Source organism: Leguminivora glycinivorella, chromosome 9, assembly GCF_023078275.1.
Source record: "Leguminivora glycinivorella isolate SPB_JAAS2020 chromosome 9, LegGlyc_1.1, whole genome shotgun sequence".
In the NCBI taxonomy this organism is placed as follows: Eukaryota; Metazoa; Arthropoda; class Insecta; order Lepidoptera; family Tortricidae; genus Leguminivora; species Leguminivora glycinivorella.
Genome location: NC_062979.1, coordinates 1,635,588 through 1,661,910, shown reverse-complemented (window position 1 = coordinate 1,661,910; position 26,323 = coordinate 1,635,588). Strand labels below are relative to the sequence as shown.

Here is a 26,323-nt window from a genome sequence, read left to right as displayed (position 1 = left end):
GAAACATACTTTCTTTATGATATGATAAGCATAATAAAAAAAAATTACGCCATTAAATATGTTTTGCGTATGAGGGCGTAAAAATGTGCAATACCTAGCACAAACCTAGACATATCAGCTGACTTATTCAATGGAATACCTTGATAAGGCCCGCCTGAGGCGCACGTTATCTATGTGGGTTTGGTAATTACTCATACCTATTTTAAAAACACCTGTTTATAGTGTTTATCTATGATATTAATATCATATTTTTCCTGTTACTTACTTTGAAGTGGATATCGGGAGTTTAGCATATTCAAAAGAATGCTTTTGATTGATTCTGACCAGATATATAAGGGCATTTTCAGAATTCGGTACCCAAAATTAGCGTAAGTTAACAAAAATAACAATAAAAAATTAAGCACAAAATCTGTCTAAAAAATTTTTTTTTCACGTTCTGAATGTAGATTATCGCTTAAAATTTATGTAATTGACACAAAAACAATATTTTTATTGAAATTACACATTACATTGTCGTCACAAAACTGACTGCGAGTAAATTTTTTTTCATAACTTTCGCAAGTTTTGGGTCCTAAATTCTGAAAATGCCCATAAACCTCTTTGATGTATGATCAAATTAATGAGTAAAAGTTCTAAATTGTGTTACGGAAATTATAAAAAATCAAATTACAGACAAAATACCCTAATATGCAAAAAGGTTAGACTCCTTTTTAAAGGCGTAGCTAGAGTAGGGAATGCCTGTGCTGAGATTGGGACACTGGGCTACTACTATTTCACTACAAAGTGCAGATTGGGTGCAGATATGTCTCCCACCATTAGTGTCTGGTATGAAATACAAAATACAAACATTCCAGAAGTAGCAAGGGCTCTATTACACATCAATAGGCACAATAATATATTATGTTGACATAACATGAAAAACATTCAGATATAAATACAACAGCCAATACTACAAAAACATTTACATTTGGATGATGGACAGGTCAATTGACCTGATTCATAAAATCAAACAAAAAAAAATTCAAGCTGTCTACATTGCAAATACTGTACCAGTTTTCATCCCACAGGCTCAAGCGGAAGAAGGCTTCATCACTACGTGTCAGCAACTGCGAGGGTACGGCCAAGAGCTATTCTCAGCGAAGGACGCGGGAACTAATGAGGAGGTCACTATCGCCGTCTCGCTCACTGGTATCAGAGTACTGAGCGAGAATAGCGACACGCCACATTTCTACAGGTAACCCCATATTCCCGGTATAAAACTACTGGCACACCTCGGACACTGGCGATCAAATATATGAAAGAGGCGCGTTCCTAGCACACAGTCTAATCTCGTGTAGCTGAACGCGTACTATGCTTGTATGAGTGATATATGACAGGCCGACTGTTCGCGTTTTTGACAGGCGGTAACTTTGAGGTAACCGAGAGGGGGTGGGCGGCACTTTCAGCAGGGAGCGGGAGTGGCCATACTGTACGATATTATACTGTGCTACTGGTGAGGCTTTATTTATTTAACTTAGATAAGTCATTTATTTGGCAGACTGCAAACAAACACACACAATATAATACACAATTTAAAACACACAAATTAGGCGCAACAGAAAAAGAGACAGAGCAGTAAAATACAATTGAGACAGTAAAAAAAAACAACAATAACAAAAAAGAGAAAAGAAAAAGAAAATACAAACTGTGTGCGTTGCAGTGCAGCAGGACAAAAGGGTCTCGGCTCAGTGATACGCTTCGCTCGTGTAACTTGTGGGCGCTGAAGGCGCTGGTATTGGATGACTAAAGCTAAAGCTGGCATAAAATCGCGAGCCAGTTACGTCGCTCTACGAGCACTGACTGCGGAGCTGATAGCACTTTGAACTGAGCTGAGAACCTTCTGTTTGGACATTGAATTCCGCACAACATGCCATGTACAGTGACCTGCAATATGTTAATCTTCAAAGTCCACGAACATACCGACACGCTCTTCTGCCGCTACAAATAAGATACTGGCGGTTATTTTTGCGGCAATCTGAGTATACCTACTTAACCCATCATTCTTTTGGCATCAGGGGGATCAGGGCCTCCGGCCTTAGATCGTACGTTAGGCTACGCCTACACTTAGCGGTGTTACCTTTGCGTTAGGCTTCGCTCGACATATTTTGTTACTATTAGGCCATTATTATGCTATGCTTACCTGATTTTCAAAGTAGAAACTGCCAATAATACCAATCCTTTTGTCTACAGATGGTCAGACATCACAATAGTGATAAATCGCAAACGAACGTTCAGCATCGAATGCCAGCGAGCGAACGAATCCGCGTCTTTCTTACTACCAAGTCCAGAGGCCGGCAAATATGTCTGGAGGAGCTGCGTACTACAGCATACTTTTCATATGAGGCACCAACAGGCGTTGAATGCTCCACATGATACCACTACTAACTTCCAGGTAAGATATAAACTAAACCTTCAGTATTAAATACTAGTGAATGAAAGAGTGCTTCGTTCTTAATACTGAGTTCAGAGGCGGAAAATATGTGTGGAGAAGTTGCGTACTACAGCATACTTTTCGTATTTCGTACTTTTCTTTCACTACTTCCAGGTGAGATATTGTCTGTTTTGTTTTTGTGGTAATAAAGTGTTTACTTACTTACTTACCTATGTAGATATAAACTGTAAAGTAAACGTTAAAAGAAAGAGCCTCATTCCAATGACATATTAATTACCTAGAACCAAAAACTAAATAGTCTAAAAACTACCAGGCATCGTAGGTAAAAAAAACACATAGTTTATCGTACCGTTTGGCCACGTTGCTGCTGCCATGACCTCTTTCGCAAATATTAAACGCATAACTCAGTTATGGAGGCGGTTATGTGCGACGCGTGATCGCTTCTTCAAGCGTGAACAATTATATCGCAGTACTATTATATTTCGCAGTATTTTATCTATTTTTTGTAGGAAATGATTTGTACCGAAACTGGAGTTAGGTATTCAGAGACTCCAGTGTTCGAAAACGTTACGTTTCGTTTACTAATTATTTTGATTAGTTAATCTGTGTTTCCATGACTTGCCGCTGGATGCGGATGCTGTCCGATATTCTGTTAAAATGTAGCTTTTTTTTTTCGAGTTCGCACGGCTTTTACTAAATTGATTGCCATCTGTTTTTTACCTACCAGAACAAACGCTAACCTTTCTGACCAGGGCTCGGTTACCGGTTAAATTGTCAAACCGTTATCATATACTTGCGGCAAAACGTTTAAATTTCGTTCTCGCTCGAAAAACCGCTATTTTTAAACCGGTTTTTAGGGGAACGCTTTCATAAAGGTTTCGTTCGATTAACCGGTATAGAACGAAATAAACCGGTTTATTCCGCAGCATGATAGTTAATAAACTGTTCTAACCAAACAAAAAAGTCGCTGCGTGAACGTACGTATATATGCGGCGCCGTTGCGTCTCGCCGCTCGTCGAATAAACCGGGTTATTTCGGTTAAAATAAAGTTCTCATAACGTTCGCGTTCTTTACAAAGTTCGGAGTAAAATCGATATAAACCGGTTTTAACCGGAAAAAATAAACCGGTTCCGAACCTTGTTTGTGACGCACTTAGCGTACGACTACCTACGTCTGTAAGTTATATAAAAACACCGAATTAAATAAACTAAAATTTCATACGGATATTGAGATTTGAGATCCCATCCGTTTTGTCAACAAGACCTACAAATTCATTTAGATGATACAATGATTACGAGGATATAATTGTGTTGTGTCATCATTTTTTTATTATTATAGGAAGTTAAAACACTGTCAGTTATGTTAATTGTGGCTAACCTATTAGCGTGCAATGCATCTAAGAAAGTAGACTCCATAAGGGTTCCATTCACTAACCATTGACCAATTAATTTGTAACGATGAATATTTTAATAATTAACATCGATAGTTAACACTGTTAAGAGCATATGTGTACAGATAAGTGAAGTTTTACTACACAGGTTAATAGAAAAGTATGGGACGTGATTAAGTACATTTTATTTCTTTACTAGATTTATCGACGAAAATGGACCAGTTACATTTGCCCCGCTGTACTTTATGTACACAGGAAAGACGTATACCTAATAGACGTGTATAACCCAATTATTGATGGTATTTCACTGCAACGTTATTAAATCATCATTAAATAAAGATTGCCCGATTCGAATGAAATAAAGCGTGATGCAATTAGACTTACAAATTGGAGTAGTCACGCTAGACTAGTGCATAACTTACATACATACATATAATCACGCCTGTATCCCATAAAGGGGTAGGCAGAACACATGAAACTACTAAAGCTTCAGTGCCACTCTTGGCAAATAAGGGGTTGAAAGAAAACGAAACTGTGACATTGCAGTGACAGGTTGCCAGCCTCTCGCCTACGCCACAATTTAACCCACATCCCATAGTCGCCTTCTACGACACCCACGGGAAGAAAGGGGGTGGTGAAATTCTTAACCCGTCACCACACAGGCTAACATAACTTATAACTAGAAATTCAATATTATTCACCACAAACAAATTCAAATCATCATCCTCCTTGCGTTATCCCGGTATTCGCCGCGGCTCATGGGAGCCTGTGGTCCGCTTTGATAACTAATCCCTAGATTTGGCATAGGCACTAGTTTTACGAAAGCGACTGCCATCTGACCTTTCAACCCGAAGGGTAACTGGGCCTTAATGGAATTAGTCCGGTTTCCTCACGATGTTTTTCTTTCCTTAAAAAGCGCTGGTGGCCTAGCGGTAAGAGCGTGCGACTTTCATTCCGGAGGTCGCGGGTTCGAACCCCGGCTCGTACCAATGAGTTTTCAGAACTTATGCGCGAAATGTCATTTGATATTTTCCAGTCGCTTTTCGGTGAAGGAAAACATCGTGAGGAAACCGGACTAATTCCAATAAGGCCTAGTTACCCTTCGGGTTGAAAGTTCAGATGGCAGTCGCTTTCGTAAGAACTAGTGCCTACGCCAAATCTTGGGATTAGTTGTCAAAGCGGACTCCAGGCTCCCTTGAGCCGTGGCAAATGCCGGGATAACGCAAGGAAGAAGAAGAAGTTTTTTTTTCCTTCGCCGAAAATCGACTGGCAAATATAAAAGACTAGTGCATAACTTCCTTTGACTAGGAATTAATTATTTACTCACCACAAATAAATTAAAATATTAATACACTATTCATCACTAATAAATTAAAAATATGGAATTGCGTCTCTTTTATTTTCATTTCATTCAAGTGAGTTTTGAAAAGATACACCAAGTAATTATTATTTATGGACGGCCAACCATTTTTAACCCCGACGCAAAAACGACGGGGGGGTCATAAGTTTGACGTGTCTGTCTGTCTGTCTGTGGCATCGTAGCTCCCGAGCGGATGAACCGATTTCCATTTAGTTTTTTTTTGTTTGAAAGGTGAATTAGTCGGGAGTGTGCCATATTTCATGAAAATCGGTCCACTATGTCGCGGTCGGGGGTTTTTTTCAAAATTTTAATTTTATGGTTAGGTTATTAATGCCAAGATTTGGATGACCGTCTATAAGTAGTAGTATTTTTTAGTTTAGTGTATGTGCTTCCATCTATCTATGTCAGTTTTTGTTCCAAAACTGCTATGTTCTAACTTTTAGTGACACTTGGACGGATATAATAAATAAATAAATATAAATATTGGGGACACCTTACACGGATCAACTTAGCCCCAAACTAAGCAAAGCTTGTACTATGGGTGCTAAGCGACGATATACATACTTAAATAGATAAATACATACTTAAATATAATAAATATATAGAAAACATCCATGACTCAGGAACAAATATCTGTGTTCATCACACAAATAAATGCCCTTACCGGGATTCGAACCCAGGACCGCGGCTTAGCAGGCAGGGTAACTACCGACGGAGCCAGACCGGTCGTCAAAGTAAGTACATTTTAGATAAAAAAAATTATTACAGTTGTGTGAACGGAGCGCATATTTTCTCTTCTGAACATCTATAGTATCAATAACATAATAAACAATCATATATCCACTACACTATAAAGCGGTTGATTGTGAGATAAAATGCATACATTCCACGTGTATCTAATAAAACCATTAAAATGCCGACACCCGTACAAATACTTTGCAATAGTGGTTCGATTCATTTATGCTCTTGTTAAGGACGATTTACATGTGACGTGTTAGGTACCGTGCCTACTGCTTGGCAAAAAAAAATTGAAAATAGTAGAGGCGCCACTGTCTATGTATAGGTACCGTTTTGCATGTGGCAACTACTTAGTCAGTTTTGTATGAGGCCAGTAAGTGTTGCTATGATAAAAAAAAATAGTACCATTACTAAATTTATTGTCAAGCTATATGTTCGCTTATATGAGCCTCCACTCCAGTAATGTCTGTCTGCCTGTCTGATCTAATGACATGTAAGCGAGTTTCCTTGAGGTAAAGGTGGTTCAAATCGATGTAGCAGTTTGAAGGTCATTTCCAAACTGCGCATACGTTGCGGCTCGACTCGATGCTCCGTGTGTGTGTCGTGCTTAACTGCGCAAGATGCTATCAGTGCGCCCGCGCACGTACCTCGCATAGCTGTGCGCAGACCGATAAGGTTGTCGATTGTTTTATAGTTGACTTTATTACGTAAATCAATAGAAATTATTTATTTAATCTTAATTGTACAAAGGAAATAAAGCATTCCCTACCATATACATTGATAGAAATTGTAGCCAAATGTATATTATTTGTTGTAAACGTATATTTATAAGTAGGTATAGGTAGATGATAGAATGAAATTTCAAGTGATATTAATATACTTAACCTCATTTACGCTTTATTTCTAAAATTAGCATGGCTCGAAATAACATTAAAAGGCGTTGCACTCGTGGTCGAAAGAATAAGTTTAGCCTGAGGGAAAAGAAAGAAAATATTAAAATTTTGATTTAAATCTTAAAAGAAGTGGGATTAGCATTTGATGAGATCTATATTACGAATAGTTAATATAAATAACCCTTGCTGATATTAAGGAATAGACTACCTAATACATAGCCAAATACACAAACGCTTAATTACGATAATATCGTTATCGTAGCTATCTATCTCTAATACATATCTCTATCGCTTCTCCATATTGCCGCGACAGAGCCAGACTGCGTTTCGTTCGATGTCGAGCGTCAATTGTCATTCGTCTAGGCCGTCAGAGCAGTGGTGGAGCATCCTAACGGCCTGGCCACGACATAGGTCTAAGCGCGACAGCGGTGAGCGGCGGCCATACATTGGAGCGAGACACAGCGATAGGACTTTTCATTCGCACGTATGGCTGCCGCTCACCGCTGTCGCGCTTAGACCAATGTCGTGGCCGGGCCGTAAGAGTCCCCACCAGCAGATTGTTTCCTTTGCCTAATTTAATATCAATAATAAATCGAATCGTAGAATTATCTAACCGTAACAGACGGACAACCCTACAGTTTATCCATATAGAGGAAGCAACAGTTAGTTCCGCGCTTCCGAGCGAGCTGATTAGACAATCGCGATCGGTATGGTGCCCGCTGCCTACCGGGTGAAATCGCGCGGAAGACTTTGACAGGTGTCTTATTAGATTTAAAAAACGGAGGAAGTCTAAAACTAATCCTTGTTTTTATTTAAACGCTGATAAGTCTGATGACAGTTCAGTTTTGAACAAAGATTGTGTTGAAATGAAATTATATTTAGACAAATAAACCTGGGACTGTGGCTTTTCGTGCATTTAAATACTTTCTGACATTTGATTTGTTGTAACGTAGTGTGCTTCTGTAGATATGGCTAATTGCAAAGATTTGACAGAAGCACAAGCAAATATCTGGATTGTAAATTAAATAAAAAATGTTGATACTAAAGAATCAGTTTTTTCTTGGGGAGCTTGGAATGACAATTGTCATAAATGGGTAAAAAAATTAAGGAGTGTTGTTCAGGTTGTTCTGTAGTATATAAACAATCGCAATTGTTATGGTGCCAGGTGAAATCGTAAGACCGCCATCTTGACGAAAAAATCTGCGACAGACAAACAATGACATTCTTCCCATGTAACATTCATTTTTAGGGTTCCGTAGTCAACTAGGAACCCTTATAGTTTCGCCATGTCTGTCTGTCTGTCCGTCCGTCCGTCCGTCCGTCCGTCCGCGGATAATCTCAGTAACCGTTAGCACTAGAAAGCTGAAATTTGGTACCAATATGTATATCAATCACACCGACAAAGTGCAAAAATAAAAAATGGGAAAAAATGTTTTATTAGGGTACCCCCCATACATGTAAAGTGGGGGCTGATTTTTTTTTCATTCGAACCCCAACGTGTGATATATTGTTGGATAGGTATTTAAAAATGAATAAGGGTTTACTAAGATCGTTTTTTGATAATATTAATATTTTCGGAAATAATCGCTCCTAAAGGAAAAAAAGTGCGTCCCCCCCCCCTCTAACTTTTGAACCATATGTTCAAAAAATATGAAAAAAATCACAAAAGTAGAACTTTATAAAGACTTTCTAGGAAAATTGTTTTGAACTTGATAGGTTCAGTAGTTTTTGAGAAAAATGCGGAAAACTACGGAACCCTACACTGAGCGTGGCCCGACACGCTCTTGGCCGGTTTTTTGTATTTACATTTTACAATGAGACCGGCAGTCGAAAGAGATAATGACCTATCATGTCCAGAAAAAGGTGATACTTCAAATGTATCAATCTTAGTAAACAAACTGGCCAAACGCAGATGGATTTTTATTTTGAAGACTATAAGTTTTTTTTTAATTTATGATAAAATATTGTAGTCTTATGTCGGTTTTATAATTTAACCGAACATAAATATTTAAATAAACGGATGTACTCACGTTAATATATCGCGATTGGCGACATGTTTGGGTTGGAGTTATCGCCGCGGGCACTCCTGTCTGATGAAGGGTCCCCACATGACTCGAAACACGTCGCCAATCACGAAACCACGATATTAACTTGGTTTGGCACATCCGTACATTTAAATAGTTGAATATGTCTCACGAAAGTTTAACCTAACTTAAATTTTATCGATTAAAAAATAGACTATATGTCTAATATGTTACCATTTCTTCTTTCAGCAGGAAATTGGCCTCTCAGACAGTCGCGAAGAACTAGACTCCAGAGAAGCCAGCAGTTCACGTTTGGAGTCCAGTTTGAGCCTGTCACATCGAGCACACTCCACCTCCTGTCTAGAGCTGAGAGACGCACTTCCACCAAGGGCCAGGTAACCGAAGCCCTATCTTTGAGTTTTGTGGTAAAATGGACACTAACAATTAACCAGAGTGCCATTTGGTTTAAAAACCACCCCAGCTTTTTGACGAATTGTGAAAAAAATTTATCTCCAACATCGTTTAAAAATGTATTGTCAGATTTGTTTAGATTCAACCGCCTGTTTCAACTTGAAAAACGCACTGATATGACGGCTTAAAGCCGCGGCTAGACTTGCTAGGATATACAGGTTCCTCAATATCAGACATATCGGCGCTTGTAAGCAAAACAACGTAATACTTTGAATATGCGGTATATTGATCACAACAAACAATACATAATCACTTTCAATAAATCAACAATGATATTAACTATTCAATTTTAAACAAATCACAAGAGGCACAACGATCCGTCGGAGGTTCGCAACCGAATGCCGATGCTGGTGCAGCCGCAGTGAACCGGCCGTACCGCCTTCTCACTACCTGCGACCGCATCGCCCCGAAGTTCCGTTAGGTGGCGTCACTGGTCTGACGCGCACCTGGGCCTCCGTTTAGTCAATTGACCATCTTATTTTAATTTGCCGACACGGCCTTCCTGACTTTCGCACGTCCTCGGGCGCTTAATCTGTAATCAATCACTATACAATATACTGCCATAACAACCAATTAATGTTAACCATCCTCCATAACATCACTTTGACAGCCGATTCGAATCATCACTCCAACATTCAACTCTGCACTTGTTACAGCTCTGCGCCTCTATCTGGGGGCCGACACTCATATAGAGTGAGGCAAGCCAGTAGATTACAGCCAGTCAACAAATATGCAGCAAACCATCACACAAAATAATGAAGCCTCACATTCGGCTAGTCCCAGGGACTACCGGAATGTCATCCATCTCATTATGTACCTCAACATCTACCACCATAGGACCCCACTCTCATTAGTGTCGCTTTCATTTGCCGACACGGTCTCATCTTCTGCATAACTTTCATCACACATTGGTTAACACAGCTGATGCTTTATTCAAGACTGAAGGTATACCTACAATATTATAAGTACCCACATATCTATACATAACACCCCAACACTTATTCTAATATTACTGTAGCGGAGTTTTTACTCTAGAAGGGATGTAACATCAATCTGGCTACATGGATCTATACATATAAGACAGTAATACAATATAGCCATTGCACCGACCATGAATCAACACTCGATGGTCGTACAATTCCATCTCAAATCTAATTCGATCTCATCTCTTGTTATGAATGCAACCTCTAAACTCTCTCAGGGAAAATTAGAAGGGCCCCAAGTCCCGTGGCTCTTATCGGTGGATGCACGGCACAACTGAAACTCCAAAGGAGAACTCATCGTGCATCCCGCAACTCAGCACTCTTATCTCATGCTCAAGAACTTGCGATGAGTACTGAGGTGGGAACCATGTGGTCCCCGACGAGCCTCCACAACAACCCCTACAGCTCATCCATCAGCCTCCATAAAGTAACCTCCATTAACTCAAACCGATAACATACCAGCCACCTCACATGTTGCATTCAAACTTGAGCTACACACAGAATATCACTCAACTCAACAACTCAGCTCTATCTCAAGGTAGCCGTTAACTCATGGTCACTGCAATATCCATGAGTATATCAAATATAGCAATGTCTCACTTACCAAGAGCGTCGTACACGTGCTACACGGCGAATTATGTACCAGTACTCAGAGCACCTCTCTCCACGTGTCTCATCTCGTTTCCGCCCTTTTTTCTCCCCGCAGTCACCTCTGACACTTACTCACCTCTATCGCCAGTGTTACCAGTGAAGAATACGTTAAGAGTGACGGTTTGGATAGTATACCACAATAACAGACTTCGCGATCTCCGCGACAATTACATAGTAAGATTAAACATTTTAAGAAATGCGATTACATTACACTAAGTCTGGATATAAAGAACCAGAATCAAACATAAAATGACAGCTATTACCTGCTACATTGAGCTCACCACTCACCAGTTACCGCTTGCTTGGCACATAAGTTGACTTCCTTGATTGGTACATTATCTTTCTTTCCTTTGCTGGTTTGGCAGGTAGAAGACAGGTGTCCGGGTTTACCGCAGGTAAAACAGGTGCCTGGTCGCTTTTCTTCTGTTCGAGAGGAGGGCTGCTTCGAAGTCTGTGAACTCGAAGGTCGATTCAATTGACAGTTCATTATCTTGTGGCCAACTTCACCGCATCGATGACATGTGCCGCTAAAAGTGCGGGAATCAAAATACCGCGGTCGTTTAGAATCAGTGTGTTGCTCTAAATCTTCATGTTTCCTCTTTAGAGATACGCCTCGCAAAACTCGACATAATTGAGATTTTGTAGTTATAATGTGAGCATTTAGTTCGCGTCGAATATTCGGATCGATATTTGATAGAACCGATATGGAAAAGCCAGTAATCACATTCTCAGGTAAATCAATATTCGGAATCTTCTCAATTAATTGCCAGAGTCGTATAGCAGCATCAGCAGCAGTTCCCTTGTTATTTATTTGGAATTTAATAATACTGTCAAAGTAGTCCTGCATAAGCATTGGCTTAGCAAATTTGGATAATAACAATTCCTTTATACTGTCCCAATTGATGCAGTCAGTTTTAATTTTTGTTAAGCATGTAGCTGCACGACCACGCAATGCATGTGTTAAAGCCAATAATAAATCGGTACCTTGAAGCTTCCTTTGTTTTATTATCACCTCATTTATGTTGCACCATCCTTCAATGTCAGCGTCAACATCGTCTGGGTCAAAACGAATGAGCTTGAGTGGTGGCCCAGGCGCTGAATTAGTTGCTTGATATTGTGCAGTACTTGCCGCTGCCATACTACGCAATATTCGCATAAAAACATCAGCGTTATTATTGTTTGCACTCGCAGTTGATATGCCTTCTAAACTTTCACAGTTTTCCTGGTCGTTGGGTTCTTTTGTCACTTCTGATGACGGCTTAAAGCCGCGGCTAGACTTGCTAGGATATACAGGTTCCTCAATATCAGACATATCGGCGCTTGTAAGCAAAACAACGTAATACTTTGAATATGCGGTATATTGATCACAACAAACAATACATAATCACTTTCAATAAATCAACAATGATATTAACTATTCAATTTTAAACAAATCACAAGAGGCACAACGATCCGTCGGAGGTTCGCAACCGAATGCCGATGCTGGTGCAGCCGCAGTGAACCGGCCGTACCGCCTTCTCACTACCTGCGACCGCATCGCCCCGAAGTTCCGTTAGGTGGCGTCACTGGTCTGACGCGCACCTGGGCCTCCGTTTAGTCAATTGACCATCTTATTTTAATTTGCCGACAGATATTTAAACATTGACCAAAAGAAACTTAAAATGGATACTATCGATTAAACAGGATGCCATTCGGTTTACAAACAGCCCCTTTATTTTATTCCAGAGCGCAGCTACCCCAATACCGTCCAGCGCCCGACTACGAGACCGCCGTCCAACAGAAGTACCAGCAACAACGCGCTGAAGCACAACTACGCTACCAGAACCACCACGCCGTCGCCAAACCACTCGCATACGGCTCACACCCCGACATACACCGCATACACTACCCCGACGTCACCAGGCATACAATCAACCAGGCCGCCGCTACAGATGACTACTTATATGGACTGAAGTACATGAATAATTACCAAATAGCGGTCCATCCAGACGTCAAACCAATGCATTATGTGAACGTGTACAAACCGCCCCCGCCTTACCCCTCAAATGGTCTGGCTTCAAACTCGACGCCAGACTTAGCTGTGGCCAGCCAAGCTCTCAACTACCACAGGGGCTATATCAACTCCCATGTGTCAGGTTCTAGTCCCGATTTAGTCTCAACAAGAACTGCTTTAAATAGATTAGGTTACATACCTAATCCAGTGGTAAATTATAGGCCTAATGTTATGCCACATGGCACGTATAACAATCTTAATTCAGTCCTAAATCATAATCCACATCACATGATCGATCAACATATCTCTGATAACATACAGAAGGTTTATGATGAGAGAGGGAATATTATGTACTCCATGCCCATGCATAGACTAAATTATCAAAGGCATTTAGTGTTACCACAACAGCAAATAGCTTCTGGCAAACTCAGCGATACTCAAGAACCGATTTATGAAAACGTACCTTTACCGTGGCAAGACAAAGTCACTATGAGAGACCGAGCACAAAGCTTGACAACTACGGATGAAATAAATAGACTAAACGAAAGAAATGGAAGCCATCCGACTATAAATAAGTATGGGAACCATTCTAAACCTTTACTAAACGTGCCTTATCAAATAAAAGTCGAACCTGATAGTCACTACGTCAACGCACAAATCATAAAAGGTGTCCGCGAATCCAGCGTACCTAAAGACCTAAACATCTCAAATAGGTCTATAAACAAAGACGATTTCGAGAACGTTGCTTTATCGATCGATAAAATGTCTTTAAATAACGATAATAATTACGACGAAACTCCGTACCAAAGTCTCTCGACACACCGGGTGTCGAACAACAATACGATAAAAACGAACGATAACGTGACAAGTATAAGCGTGCCCGATATACGCGTGAACGACTCAGCTTTGTCCAGTTCTGTCATGAATTCGACTTATAGCACTAGCGTGGAACTAGACTCGACTAAGAGCAGTGTTACTATGAACGTGAGTAGTAACAGTAACGTGAGCTCGAAGGAGAAAAAGAGACGGAGATGGGGCGTTTTCATGGGGAGGAAAGAGGTGAAAAGTGCGACTTTAGGAAGGGATCGAGCGAAGCCGCAGCCCCAGCCGGCGAATAAGCACCGGTGGTCGACCGGCCTGCCGAAATTTCAGCCGCTACCGCCCAGTATTACCAAAGAAACTATGGTGAGTAATGTTGATAACATTTTAGATGTATAATCTTTTTTTTACAATATTTATTTTGGTGGTATGCTGCCTAATCAAATCCTCATCTCCTATAGCTAAAGCTGAACTATGCTGCTTAATCGAATCAAAATCCTCATCTTAAATTGAATCAACTGTTTTGTATACTTTTATCTGAAAATCAAATTATGTAGTGCTACTGGTCAAAAATTACTTTGAACATTGTTCGAGGATGGATTTGATTAAGCAGCTTAGCGTAGCTTTACTTTTAGGAGATGAGGACTTGATTAGACAGCATAACACGAAATAAATATTGTGATAAAATGACAAATCGGTCGAACAAGTTGTGGAAACATATAATTAACCTTTTAACCGCTTAGAATGTTCCATCGAGCGTTCTCGTATCGCTGGCAGGTACAAAACTACGAGAGGATTTTGTCTTTTTTATTAGATGTCGACAAAATTTGTTATTTTATCTGTTTTATATATATCAGACTATGGCAGTTAACACGTTCGGTGCCGGCCACACGTATGTGTGTTAATTTACGTACAAAATCATATCTAATATTAGATTTTTGGGCAATTAATTTAAAGAAACATGTCGATTTATAAGAGTTGAAATATATTAAGGCAAGGTGTACTCCTATGAATAGTTACCAAGGGGCTGAAGTACAAGCGAAGTCCTTAACATTAGAACTATGGGCTCTTGTTTTTTATTCAATAGTTTACATGTATGAAAGAGAAAGTATAACAATATGCTTGTTCGAGTAAGATAGAATTAGTTTTGTTAATCCCAACACTTGCAGTGAATGTGTTAAAGGGGTAAAAGAACTGCCAAATACATAGCTACGGCACTATTTGGCAGCTTTTCAATATTTTTAAGATACATTGCAATAGCAAGTCGAAAAAGTCAGATTCTAAAATTCACAAATGAAAATTATTCGCAGTGCCAACTTCTAGAACGCAAGATGTCTGACGATCAGCTCTCATTCGCCTTCGAGCAAATCCCCAAAGGCCGCGCGACCGGGGGCTCGGTCCGCACGGCGCTTTTACCCCAGCACGCTGCCCTAAACGGTCTCAGCACCGACGATTTACCCTATGAGGATAATAGGGTGAAGCTACACCCTACGCCGGCCAACCCACATGGGTATATGAACGCGTCACACATCACGGTAAGTTACAATCACTATGTATAATATGTCTCTAAGATTCATCTGTTCGAATTGAGTTGCTATCTCAACACGCTCTCAACGGTCTGACCATGAACAATTTACCATAAGTCTATATTGGCGCTGGTGGCCTAGCGATAGCGGTAAGAGCGTGCGACTTTCAATCCGAAGGTCGCGGTTCATATCAGTTTTTCGGAACTTATGTGCGAAATGTCATTTGATATTTGCCAGTCGCTTTTCGGTGAAGGAAAACACAAGGAAACCGGACTAATCCAATAAGGCCTAGTTTAGTTACCGTTCGGGTTGGAAGGTCAGATGGCAGTCGCTTTCGTAAAAACTAGTGCCTACGCCAAATCTTGAGATTACTTGTTAAAAGCGGACTCGAGGCTCCCATGAGCCGTGGCAAATGCCGGGATAACGCAATGAGGATGATGTACAGTCAGTCTGTAAGAGATGTATCCATTTTTTCACCTTATTGCATTGTAATAAGGTGAAAAAGTGTATACATATCTTTGTAGTCGACTGTATATTAAAAATTACTATATGAGGAGTGTCTTTTCAAAAGGGCTTATTTCCATTTTTTCTTTTTTTTTAACTATGAATGCAGTTGTTCTTAGTATAGAAAAGTACGCGTTGTTTTGAGATAAAAGTTCAAAAAATCTCGCCTTGATCTTTAAAAAAAAGATTAACATCAAAGTTTAGAACACATTTTGAAAAATGTGTAATGATTATTTATGTGGATAAACCAATGTATGTATTACAACAACATTCATATCAACTAACGTTAATACAAATCCAAAAATAAAATAAAACTATTTTAAAATAATAACATTTACGCTACAAAGCCACAACAAAAGGGCTTAATTCCCAAGAGTTCGCACCAAAAGTGCTTAATTCTCAAAAACATATGGTAATTAAATATTTAATATCTGGGCGACCGAGCTTCGCTCGGTTCTATTTTAATATATCACGTCTTTAGATAAAAAAAAACTCTTATAAATACAAAAACAAAAAAAAGACAAAAAACAAAAACTTAATTTCTGGCCGGGATTCGAAACCCTGACACCTACGATCTATCTGCGTACATTAGACCGACCTCGTACGACTGAGCTAATCGGAATCGATGCGCGCGCGGCGAAATTAAGGACCATATTTTACGTTTACAAACGCGAAAGAAAAACTCATGAAAACTCGAAAATTCGAGTTTTCCGGGATCTAAGGCTACGCTAGATCGATTATTCACCCCTGAAAACCACCACATAACAAATTTCAGCGAAATCGTTAGAGCGGTTTCCGAGATCGTCGGTATATATAAATAAATATACAAGAATTGCTCGTTTAATAGTATAAGATTTAGGTACACATGTTGCGTTTGATGTAATCATAGCATTAACGTCAACTTACAATATTACAATTTTGCAAATTAAATATTAATTTCAAAATCAATACCGTGGAATTATGTTTTTCTCGATTTCCCAAAAAAAGTTCAAAGTGGAAATAAGCCCTTTTGAAAAGACACTCCTCATATGTAGTATTAGTAATATAGAGAAATTGAATTGATAAGTTTATTTCAGATGACCGTGGGCAGCACGCAGCGATTCTACGTAGTCGCAAAGGTGGATCAGAACGTTCCAGCCGCTATGTTCTGGGAATGCGCGTGGCAGGTAAAATATTTCAATGTTTTATTAAACTATTATTCTTTTTCTCGCAACGTATATTTATATACAGTGTTATATTGCTAGTATCTTATGTGGGTCTTTATTGGTTCCCATTAATCGTGAGATGACGTATATGGAAGCATCTTTATGTAAGGATATTTGTTTTTTTAAGTCTTTATGTTCATTCCATGTATGTCTTCTGTGTTATCTCCTGAATAAATAAATAAATTCTTAAGTCATTTAAGGTATCGTTTGTCCACATTTTCGTTAGTCATAATTTAGTTTTTTTCAGAGACGCGTAACTTTTCAGGATTTCCATAAAACAAACCTAACCTATCTATTGACGACATTCGTGAAAAACCCTGAAAGTTAACCGTTTCAGAATTGACAACGTTTCAAATTGTTCAATGTCCCTAAATCGAAAACCATTTCGAGATATAGGTACGCCTGTAGATCACGAAAATATATTTTTTTATTCTTTTTTTCCATATTTTTAGTAAAAAATGACTACAGTCATCAATCAAAGGGATCCGATCTTATGTCATCCGAACCCGATATACATTGTATAATTTAAATAAGGTGTTTTTCAAATAATACCTACGTTGTATAATGTTCAGGTCGGCAGTAGGCTACTGGCTCGCGTGGGCGCTGAGCGGCCACACTATTTACCACCTGAAGACTGTACTGCTGACATTGGCAAGGTAAATCGCACATTATTGATTGTTCCTTAGTTTTTAATACCAATGGAAGACTTAGGCACTGGTCCCATCAAAAACAAGTAAGTGATGAACTATCGGCGATAAAGAGACGCGACGATGTTAAAGTAGGCTACTTGACCCTTTTTCAAAGTATGTCTCATATTACTGTCTAATTAAACGAAAAAAAATAGTACCATATTTTATTACGACTGAAAAACCCGCAAAAAAATTATTTAAAGTTTACTTTTACGTGATCAGGCAAAGACAACATCAGCCATATTAATCTATAGAATATATATTTAGAAAAAATATTTCACATTGTCACACCCGTCAACGACTATGAATTTTAATACAATAGAGGTTGCTTCTATGGAGATCAGATTACTACCTCTAATGTCCATAGTTGATCTGAATTATGTGACGTCACTCCATTGGCCAACACCGTTTTCGGAGTCCATAATTTAAAAAAAAAACATACACACATCTTTAATTAAAAACACGCAGTCATCACGCACTTTTAATGCCCGCAAGCTATAAATATTGATTTCTGAAGTCAAATACTACAGAAAACAATAACTTGATGTGCTAAATTCGATACGAGTCTAGTAGCCTGTTCGTCGCCGAGCTATGAACTATAAATCGCTCGCTCTCTCTTTTGTTTACACGGGAGCGACTATGTTTTGTTCGTTCCTATTAGGCTTGTGCCGTTTCGTTCGTTGATCGGAGCGCTCCGATCTCGTTCAATCGCTCCCAGGAGTCCCAGGAACTAGTTCGCTCTTTTAGGTTTTTTGCTCATTTAGTTCAGCCAGACCAGCGACCACTGCGGTCGGAAAGATCAGAACGAATGGGACCGAATAGTGTCAAAATTATACGAATAGTCCACAGATAGCAACATTCCGGACCGAAAGGTTGTAAGTAACCGAAGTTTAATTATGAAAACTTGACGTTTTTTTGTTGCTCTGCTAAGCAGCTCTCGCTCTCGGTTGGCGCAGTCACACACTCGTTCTCGATCCAAACCGCTCGCGCTCGGCGATCCTATACTGAGCTAAATGAGCAAAGACCGATTCTCAGAGCACGGAAAGATTCATTTCATTTCGGTCATTGATGGGATTTTATTCCTAACAGTTCATAGTTCGTGAACGACACAAGCCTAGTTCCTATCGGCGATAGCTCATAGCTTACTCACTTCTGGTGAGACCAGTGCCTAAGGGCCCATTTAGACGGTACGAGAACTCGCATACGAGTTTTATTACATTGCGGTATTTGATGGCTGTGCAAAATTATAACAGCCAGCAATGTAACTAAAATCGCATGCGAGTTCGCACGCCCTAGACCAGTGCCTAACTGTTTAAAATTATATCATTCTTGTTCTCTCGTTTCAGTTTCAAGTAACATCGATGCGTGAATCCCGCGCGTCTTGGGGTGGTTCAGTTCAATTGAGAGTACGCTGTGGCGGCCGGTCCAGAACAGTATGGCACGTTCATTATAGGTTGTGGAACGAACCCGCACCTGAACTCGTTCAACCTTTTCTCGGTAAGTAAACAATTTCTATTAACTTCATGTGTGTTGGGATGTGTATGGGCCCATTTAGACGGCACGAGAACTCGCATACGAGTTTTATTTCATTGCGGCATTTGATGGCTGTGCAAAATTGTATGTAACCTCAACACCCCGCAATGTAACTAAAATCGCATGCGAGTTCGCACGCCGTCTAAGTCAGGCCTATCTCATATTCTGGGGCGACTCAGTACAAACACCGTTCGAGAACAGTAGCATATATCCATTATCGACTTGAGAATTCTTCGGTGAGTTAACAGTTGGTACTTTTCTGGTGACTTCATGTGTGATGTGAAGTGAATCGCATCCTAAGTGCGTTTTCACATTATCCGATCCGATATCGGATGTCGGAAGGATTTCAATATAACAATCCAAGATGGCGCTTGTAATGTATGGGATATCGGTCCGACATCCGATATCGGATCGGATAATGTGAAAACGGATTCAGGCGGCTCAATGCAAATACCGTTCGAGAACTTTAGCATGTCCATTATATCTAGAATTCTTCGGTAAGTTATCAGAGGTCCCAGTGACTCCATGCGTGAATCCCGCGCGTCTTGGAGTGGTTCAGTTCAATTGAGAGTACGCTGTGGGGGCCGGTCGAGAACAGTATGGCACGTTCATTATAGGCTGTGGAACGAACCCGCACCTGAACTCGTTCAACCATTCCTCGGTAAGTTACAGTTTTATCAAAGACATATGTAACTCCGTATAGACAGATAAAGTCTAAGAAAAGAACGTACCTCAGTACCATACAGAAAAAGGTACGGTGGCCTAGATGGCATTACACCTTTGGGGTACGCTCAGCTAGATGGCGCTAATATTATTATTTGACATTTTAACACATATCAAGCTGAGAATATGGGCCAAATTGCTAACGACCAATTTTTGGTCGGCTAGAAACGATTCCTCGTCTATAGGTTTTGGGGAAACCCTAAGGGTTCATGGTTACATGGTTGAAAATTTATTTGACGACCGGTTTGGCTCAGTCGGTAATGACCCTGCCTGCTGAGCCGCGGTCCTGGGTTCGAATCCCGGTAAGGGCATTTATTTGTGTGATGAGCACAGATATTTGTTCCTGAGTCATTTCTATGTATATCGTTGTCTGAGTACCCAATACAAGCCTTCTTGAGAATCTTGAGCTTACCGTGGGCTTAGTCAATCTGTGTAAGAATGTCCTATAATAAAAAAATAAATAAAAAAAAATAGTTTATTTGCCAAAAAGTGTTACAAAAGCTTTTTTCCTTCGACCACCACACTAGGCTAGGCCTGTCTCGTGGAGTCAGTACAAACATTACCATTTACATATTACATTTACTTTTCCAACGCCACAGAACACCCCACTAGAAGCCTATTGCAAGCGATATTGTTCGAGACGCAAATCACCAATCCTTGCGGGGTGAGGCGGGCGCGCACGGTGCTGCCATTGGTCGTTTCAAATAATGGCGCGCCTTTACGATTAGCAATAGGGATGGGAATGGGACATGTCTATTATAAACAATGGTACCGGTACCAGTAGGTACTGTGATGAATTTGTTTTGCAACAAATTATAATATTATAATTAAATTATAATAAGGCCTAGTTACCCTTCGGGTTGGAAGGTCAGATGGCAGTCGCTTTCATAAAACTAGTGCCTACGCCAAATCTTGGGATTAGTTTCCAAAGCGGACCCCAGGCTCCCATGAGCCGTGGCGAATGCCGATGCCGGGATAACGCAAGGAGGATGATGATTGTGATAGCACCTCAAAAAAAATCATTCTAGTAACAAATAACTAAACTGTGCATTTTTACTTACGTTTACTAAGTTAAATTACCAACTAAATATTCTAAACTAATCAATCAACTAAATAACACTACAGACTCTACAGATTATAGATAATTATTCACAATTACAAATCTGCTTTCTTTTATATTTCATAAAATGGTAGCACATGGTACGAACGGCAGTACGAAGTTCCCGCAACAGACATAAACTAACATGGCCCCATCCCTAGTCGTTTACGTGAAAGGGATAGCATATCGCATTGTTAACTAGGCAAAAAGGGATGGACGCGCCTCGGCGCCGCTCAGTACAACCATTGTACGATCTAGCTATCGTACAGCGTAGATATAGCATATACTGTAGCAATGTCTTTACGCAAATATGCGCACTCGCGCGACCTAGATTATTTATTCAACACGTGTAATTGCATTAAGTACAAAAATCAGTGCATTAAAGACTATGGTTAACAACAAACGTATGTGAGTTATTTATGGATTCCTGGGATTCTGACAGTACCGTCAACTGGCGCGTACATGTTGGTCCTTCGAGCTTAGTGATGGTGTTCAGAGAAAGTTAGTGTGGTTACCGTTTCAACTCGGTTGGCCTCCCACAAGCGGGTCTCACCAACTTAGTTGAGAGGACGTGGTGTCGCACAATGGATTTCAAGAATACCTACTAAGGAACCGTGACAAGCTATTGAATTTGACATTTTGCATTGGGCATTTTATTGCTATTGACACTTGCATTATTGACATTGACATTTATAGTACTATTTAAGGTACTTTATGACATTGGGCATTTTATTGCTATTGACACTTGCATTATTGACATTGACATTTATAGTACTATTTAAGGTACTTTATGACATTTTGACATTTGACAAATCATACCTGCTTGAAGAGCCATGGATGATTACGATCGTATATTGCAACGTCAGAGGGAGATCATCGATGCTATTCAGCGAGTGGAAACGAACTTCAAGAAAGACTCTGACTTCAGGAAAACCGAAGAATACTTACGGACGATTCGAACACGAGTTAAATGAACTGCGTCACTACAACGATTTGCTGACAAGTCACCCTAACACAAACCGCCAACGAAGAGGTCTAGCCAATGGAGTCGGCTATTTAGCTAATACCTTATTTGGCGTACTTGATGATAGATTTGCAGAAAAATACGAAAAGGATATTGACACAATTACGAAGCGAGAAGATCACATCTTCAACTTGTACAAAAACCAGACATCCATACTTGAAGCTCACAACAATATTCTCAAACGCAACGAGATTATCATGAAGAATCAATTTGACTCAATTGCAAAAACCGTCCATAATCTAATCGAAGATGTGAATCAAGCACAATCCACGAGTTTACGTTTACTGAACTCGTTTTCGCTACTTTCGTCTATGGTAGCGGCGGATGTCATCATCTCAAATTTAAGAAGAATTCAAGATACCCTAGTTGACACCGTCACTGACATATACCATGGTCGATTAAACGTGCATTTACTCACCATTCCAGTTGACAGCGCTGAAGACCTGTACGGGTTGCTCCATATCCACGTAAAAGTGACTCGAAAGACCTTAATAATGGAGATACGCCTACCATTATTAAACCGTGAACAGTTCGAGTTAGACGCTATTATCGACCTTCCACGCAGAAACGGAGACAACGCCCTTTACATCTCAACAGCAACGAAATACATTGCAATCAACGTCAAGAAAGACACCATAATTCCAATGACAGAAACTGACATTCACGCATGCAGCGCTCACAAAAATGATAAAATGCTCTGTCCTTTTAAATCACCCTGTATACACAATGAAAGTCGGTGAATCTATTTGTGACATGCAATTGCTATTAAACAACAATAACAAACCTTATTGCCAAGCGACAGCCAAGAAATGCGCTGACAGGTGGATCAAATTACATGCACAGGACACCTGGCTGTATTCCTACTGCCAAGAGCACCCGATACGCGTGATATGTGATAACGGCGTATCCACTGAGACATTGATCGACACGGGTCTGGTCACAATTCCTGCAGGATGCGCTATAAGAGGAAAATCCTTCGTCATACATTCACAACATGATTACAAGAGTCAAATGTTTGTACAAGACTTGTACATGGAAATTCCGAAAATATCACCGATCAATGAAGTAATAAAAACATCCTTACCGAAAGATGTTCCTATTTTAACAGAAGATCATAACGAAGAATTTCTTGACATAAGCCAGAAATTAACGGCCATTAAAGAAGCAAATTTGGACACATTTGATAGAAATGACACCACACATTACGTCATAATCTACATTGCATTGGGAATTACTTCAACCATAACTATTATACTTGCTATTTGCAAATTGAAACGCAAGTCGACGCCTACTCAACCTGACACCCCACTGCAAGCAGTACTATCACTGACCCCTGCGGCCGGTCCTGCGACGACGAGCACGGCGCCTCAGCGAGCGACGTCCTTCTCGGACATCCCAATGACGCCACAGCAGAGACGAAAAGTTAGCTTTAGGGACTTAAATGAAGAAACATAATCATTTACCTACCTTCTTTTACAGTGTTCACTACTATTTTTATAGCATTTCTTTGTTAAATTGACATATGGTTTTTACTCATTTATTTAACGTTTATAATTTTGCATACTCTTAGGTTGCTTCTCGTTGTTTTGCTTTATAAGTGGCAGTATGTACGATCTAGCTATCGTACAGCGTAGATATAGCATATACTGTAGCAATGTCTTTACGCAAATATGCGCACTCGCGCGACCTAGATTATTTATTCAACACGTGTAATTGCATTAAGTACAAAAATCAGTGCATTAAAGACTATGGTTAACAACAAACGTATGTGAGTTATTTATGGATTCCTGGGATTCTGACAGTACCGTCAACTGGCGCGTACAACCATATTGACCAGTATAAATGAACTCCGCGGATAATAAACAATATTCAACAAAATAATTAATTTGACTTAACTGTGGAATGTTATTCCATCTTTTTTATATGTAGAAGTGTTAGAAGACTTGCCACACCACTTTATGCTGCAAGAGACCATTGTTTGCAACCAAATTTGATTATTTAAGATTTTTTCCCGAGCGGACACGAACACTGTTAACGGGTCGTATACTTGGGCGCTACTGATCGGTGTCGCACGCGTTCAAACTTTTATAAACCTGATTTGTCGTATGCTTGGTGACCGCGAGTCGCCCTGTAAGGGCCGTCTTGTTGTATTGGTCTGTGTCCTACGCTGAAGAACAATTCTAAAGACTATGACTAATAATATATACTGTTAATATTTAAGTATTTATCCATACTAATATTATAAATGGGAAAGTGTGTGTCTGTTTGTTTGTCCGTCTTTCACTGCAAACGTGTATTGACGTGATATTTTAAGTGGAGATAGTTGAAGGGATGGAGAGTGACATAGGCTACTTTTTGTCTCTTTCTAACGCGAGCGAAGCCGCGGACAAAAGCTAGTTTAAAATATCTGTTATTACAGATGTCTTAGTAGAACATTTTACAACCAAGAATCCTTTTTCAGAGTTTCTAGCTGAACTGAACGGTCTTCGCCTAGCGTGTGAGACCGAAGCCGACGCACTGGGCGGCCACAACGCGCCTCTCCTCGTGAGCTGCGCGGGCAGCACGGCGCGCGCCGGCGTCGCTACCGCCGCCGCGCTCTTACTGCACATTGTCGACTGTAACCAGGTACCTAAGTGAAGCGCCCAAGTATTTAATCTGGGCCATCCACATATTAACCGCACACAAACTTGAATCCATTTAACATGTATTGTCACATTTATTAGTAACCCCCCCACGTATGCTGTGGCTGTGGTCAAAGAGAATGGATAAAGGATTATTGTCATAGTAAACTTTGCAGTCATGTTACATGCCACCTCTCGACACAGGGTTAAACCATTTAGAACTTCCGTTCTGACCCGTGCCCCTTACCTGATAAGTGATAAAATTGTTGAATATTGATTTAACTCTAACCGAATATCAACCAATGTGATGCCATCTAAACGAACATAATTTTTATTTATGGTACGGTATAGTACCTATATTCTACCCGTCTTTTACGAAGGTATATTAGTTATTTGTTATACAAGGGGGCAAAGTTGTATTTTAACGCCGAGTGTGGAATTGAAAAACGAGCAAGCGAAAGGATTCTATAGTTGAACCACGAGCAAAGCGAGTGGTTCGAGAATAGAATCCTGAACTTGCGAGTTTTTTAACACACGAGAAGTAAAATACATATGCACCCGAGTGTAATACAAAACTTTTCCCCTCACTATAGCGAGGAAACTACAACGCAAAAAAATGCGTTTATCACTACTTCCAGTAGTTCCACAAGTGGTAAATTATCTTAATTACTGGATTCGTCTACTTTTATCAATTTTAAAGCAGTTAATTTGACTTTATTCAAGGTCAAATCACTTTACCCACTAGTGGATAAAATGCGTTTTTACCCGCTGGTATTAAAGGACAAAACACGTGTTTCCGAGCTAGTGAGGGGAAAAATATATTGTCTTTGATATTTATTTATTTATTCGTATGGCTTAATTGTTCAGTCGTTTACAAAGGTATTCTAAGGTTCTTGGTCATTATGCAGGGTGAACAAGTCCGCAGGGTTTCCACTGTATTTGCTGATAGGGCAGTGCTGAACGATGTGCTCGATGTCCTGCACAGGAGCCCCGCAACTGCACCCTGGAAATTCTGTCCATCCACATTTGTGCAGGAATGCTCGGGTACGGCCGCAGCCATCTTTGGTATTATAAAATAAAACGGCAGTAATTGGACATTAACCAAAACATTTCCTTTCAGGAGCTAGACATCCCGCGCACGATGGGATTACTGCATCAGCAGCGAGCCAACCTCATCAGCAACGTGCAACAATACAAGTTCCTCCACCAACTGCTCTTGCATTATCTCAAGCAATCAAGACTCATCTGAACCTATCTCGAGGTATTAGTATTGGTATTTAGACCACGATTTGGAGGTATTTAGACCAGTGTCCCAAGCAATCCTGAGCTAAGGTATTCTGACCGCGATCCTGAATTTCTGAGGTATTCTGACCGCGATCTTGAGTTTACTAGGTATTCTGACCGCGATCTTGAGTTTGCGAGGTATTCTGACCGCGATATTGAGTTTACTAGGTATTCTGTCCGCGATATTCAGTTTACGAGTTATTCTGACCGCGATATTGAGTTTACTACGTATTCTGACCGCGATCTTGAGTTTACGAGGTATTCTGACCGCGATATTGAGTTTACTAGGTATTCTGACCGCGATCTTGAGTTTACGAGGTATTCTGACCGCGATCTTGAGTTTACTAGGTATTCTGACCGCG

General features: G+C 40.1%; 1 protein-coding gene across 1 annotated transcript in view; it reads left to right on the top strand.

Annotated features, from left to right (window-relative positions):
* The window catches only part of LOC125229585 (tyrosine-protein phosphatase non-receptor type 14), a 29,214-nt gene extending 2,985 nt beyond the window's left edge, over positions 1-26,229 (top strand). Inside the window, exons 2-11 of the mRNA XM_048134459.1 lie at positions 1,068-1,234; positions 2,230-2,431; positions 9,086-9,231; positions 12,667-14,119; positions 15,064-15,288; positions 16,860-16,949; positions 17,561-17,644; positions 19,024-19,174; positions 24,518-24,681; positions 25,798-26,229. Coding sequence (XP_047990416.1) covers positions 1,068-1,234; positions 2,230-2,431; positions 9,086-9,231; positions 12,667-14,119; positions 15,064-15,288; positions 16,860-16,949; positions 17,561-17,644; positions 19,024-19,174; positions 24,518-24,681; positions 25,798-25,926 — 2,811 coding nt within the window. The 3' untranslated portion in view covers positions 25,927-26,229. The remainder of the gene's footprint in view (positions 1-1,067; positions 1,235-2,229; positions 2,432-9,085; positions 9,232-12,666; positions 14,120-15,063; positions 15,289-16,859; positions 16,950-17,560; positions 17,645-19,023; positions 19,175-24,517; positions 24,682-25,797) is intronic.
* The last annotated feature ends 94 nt before the right edge of the window (positions 26,230-26,323 follow it).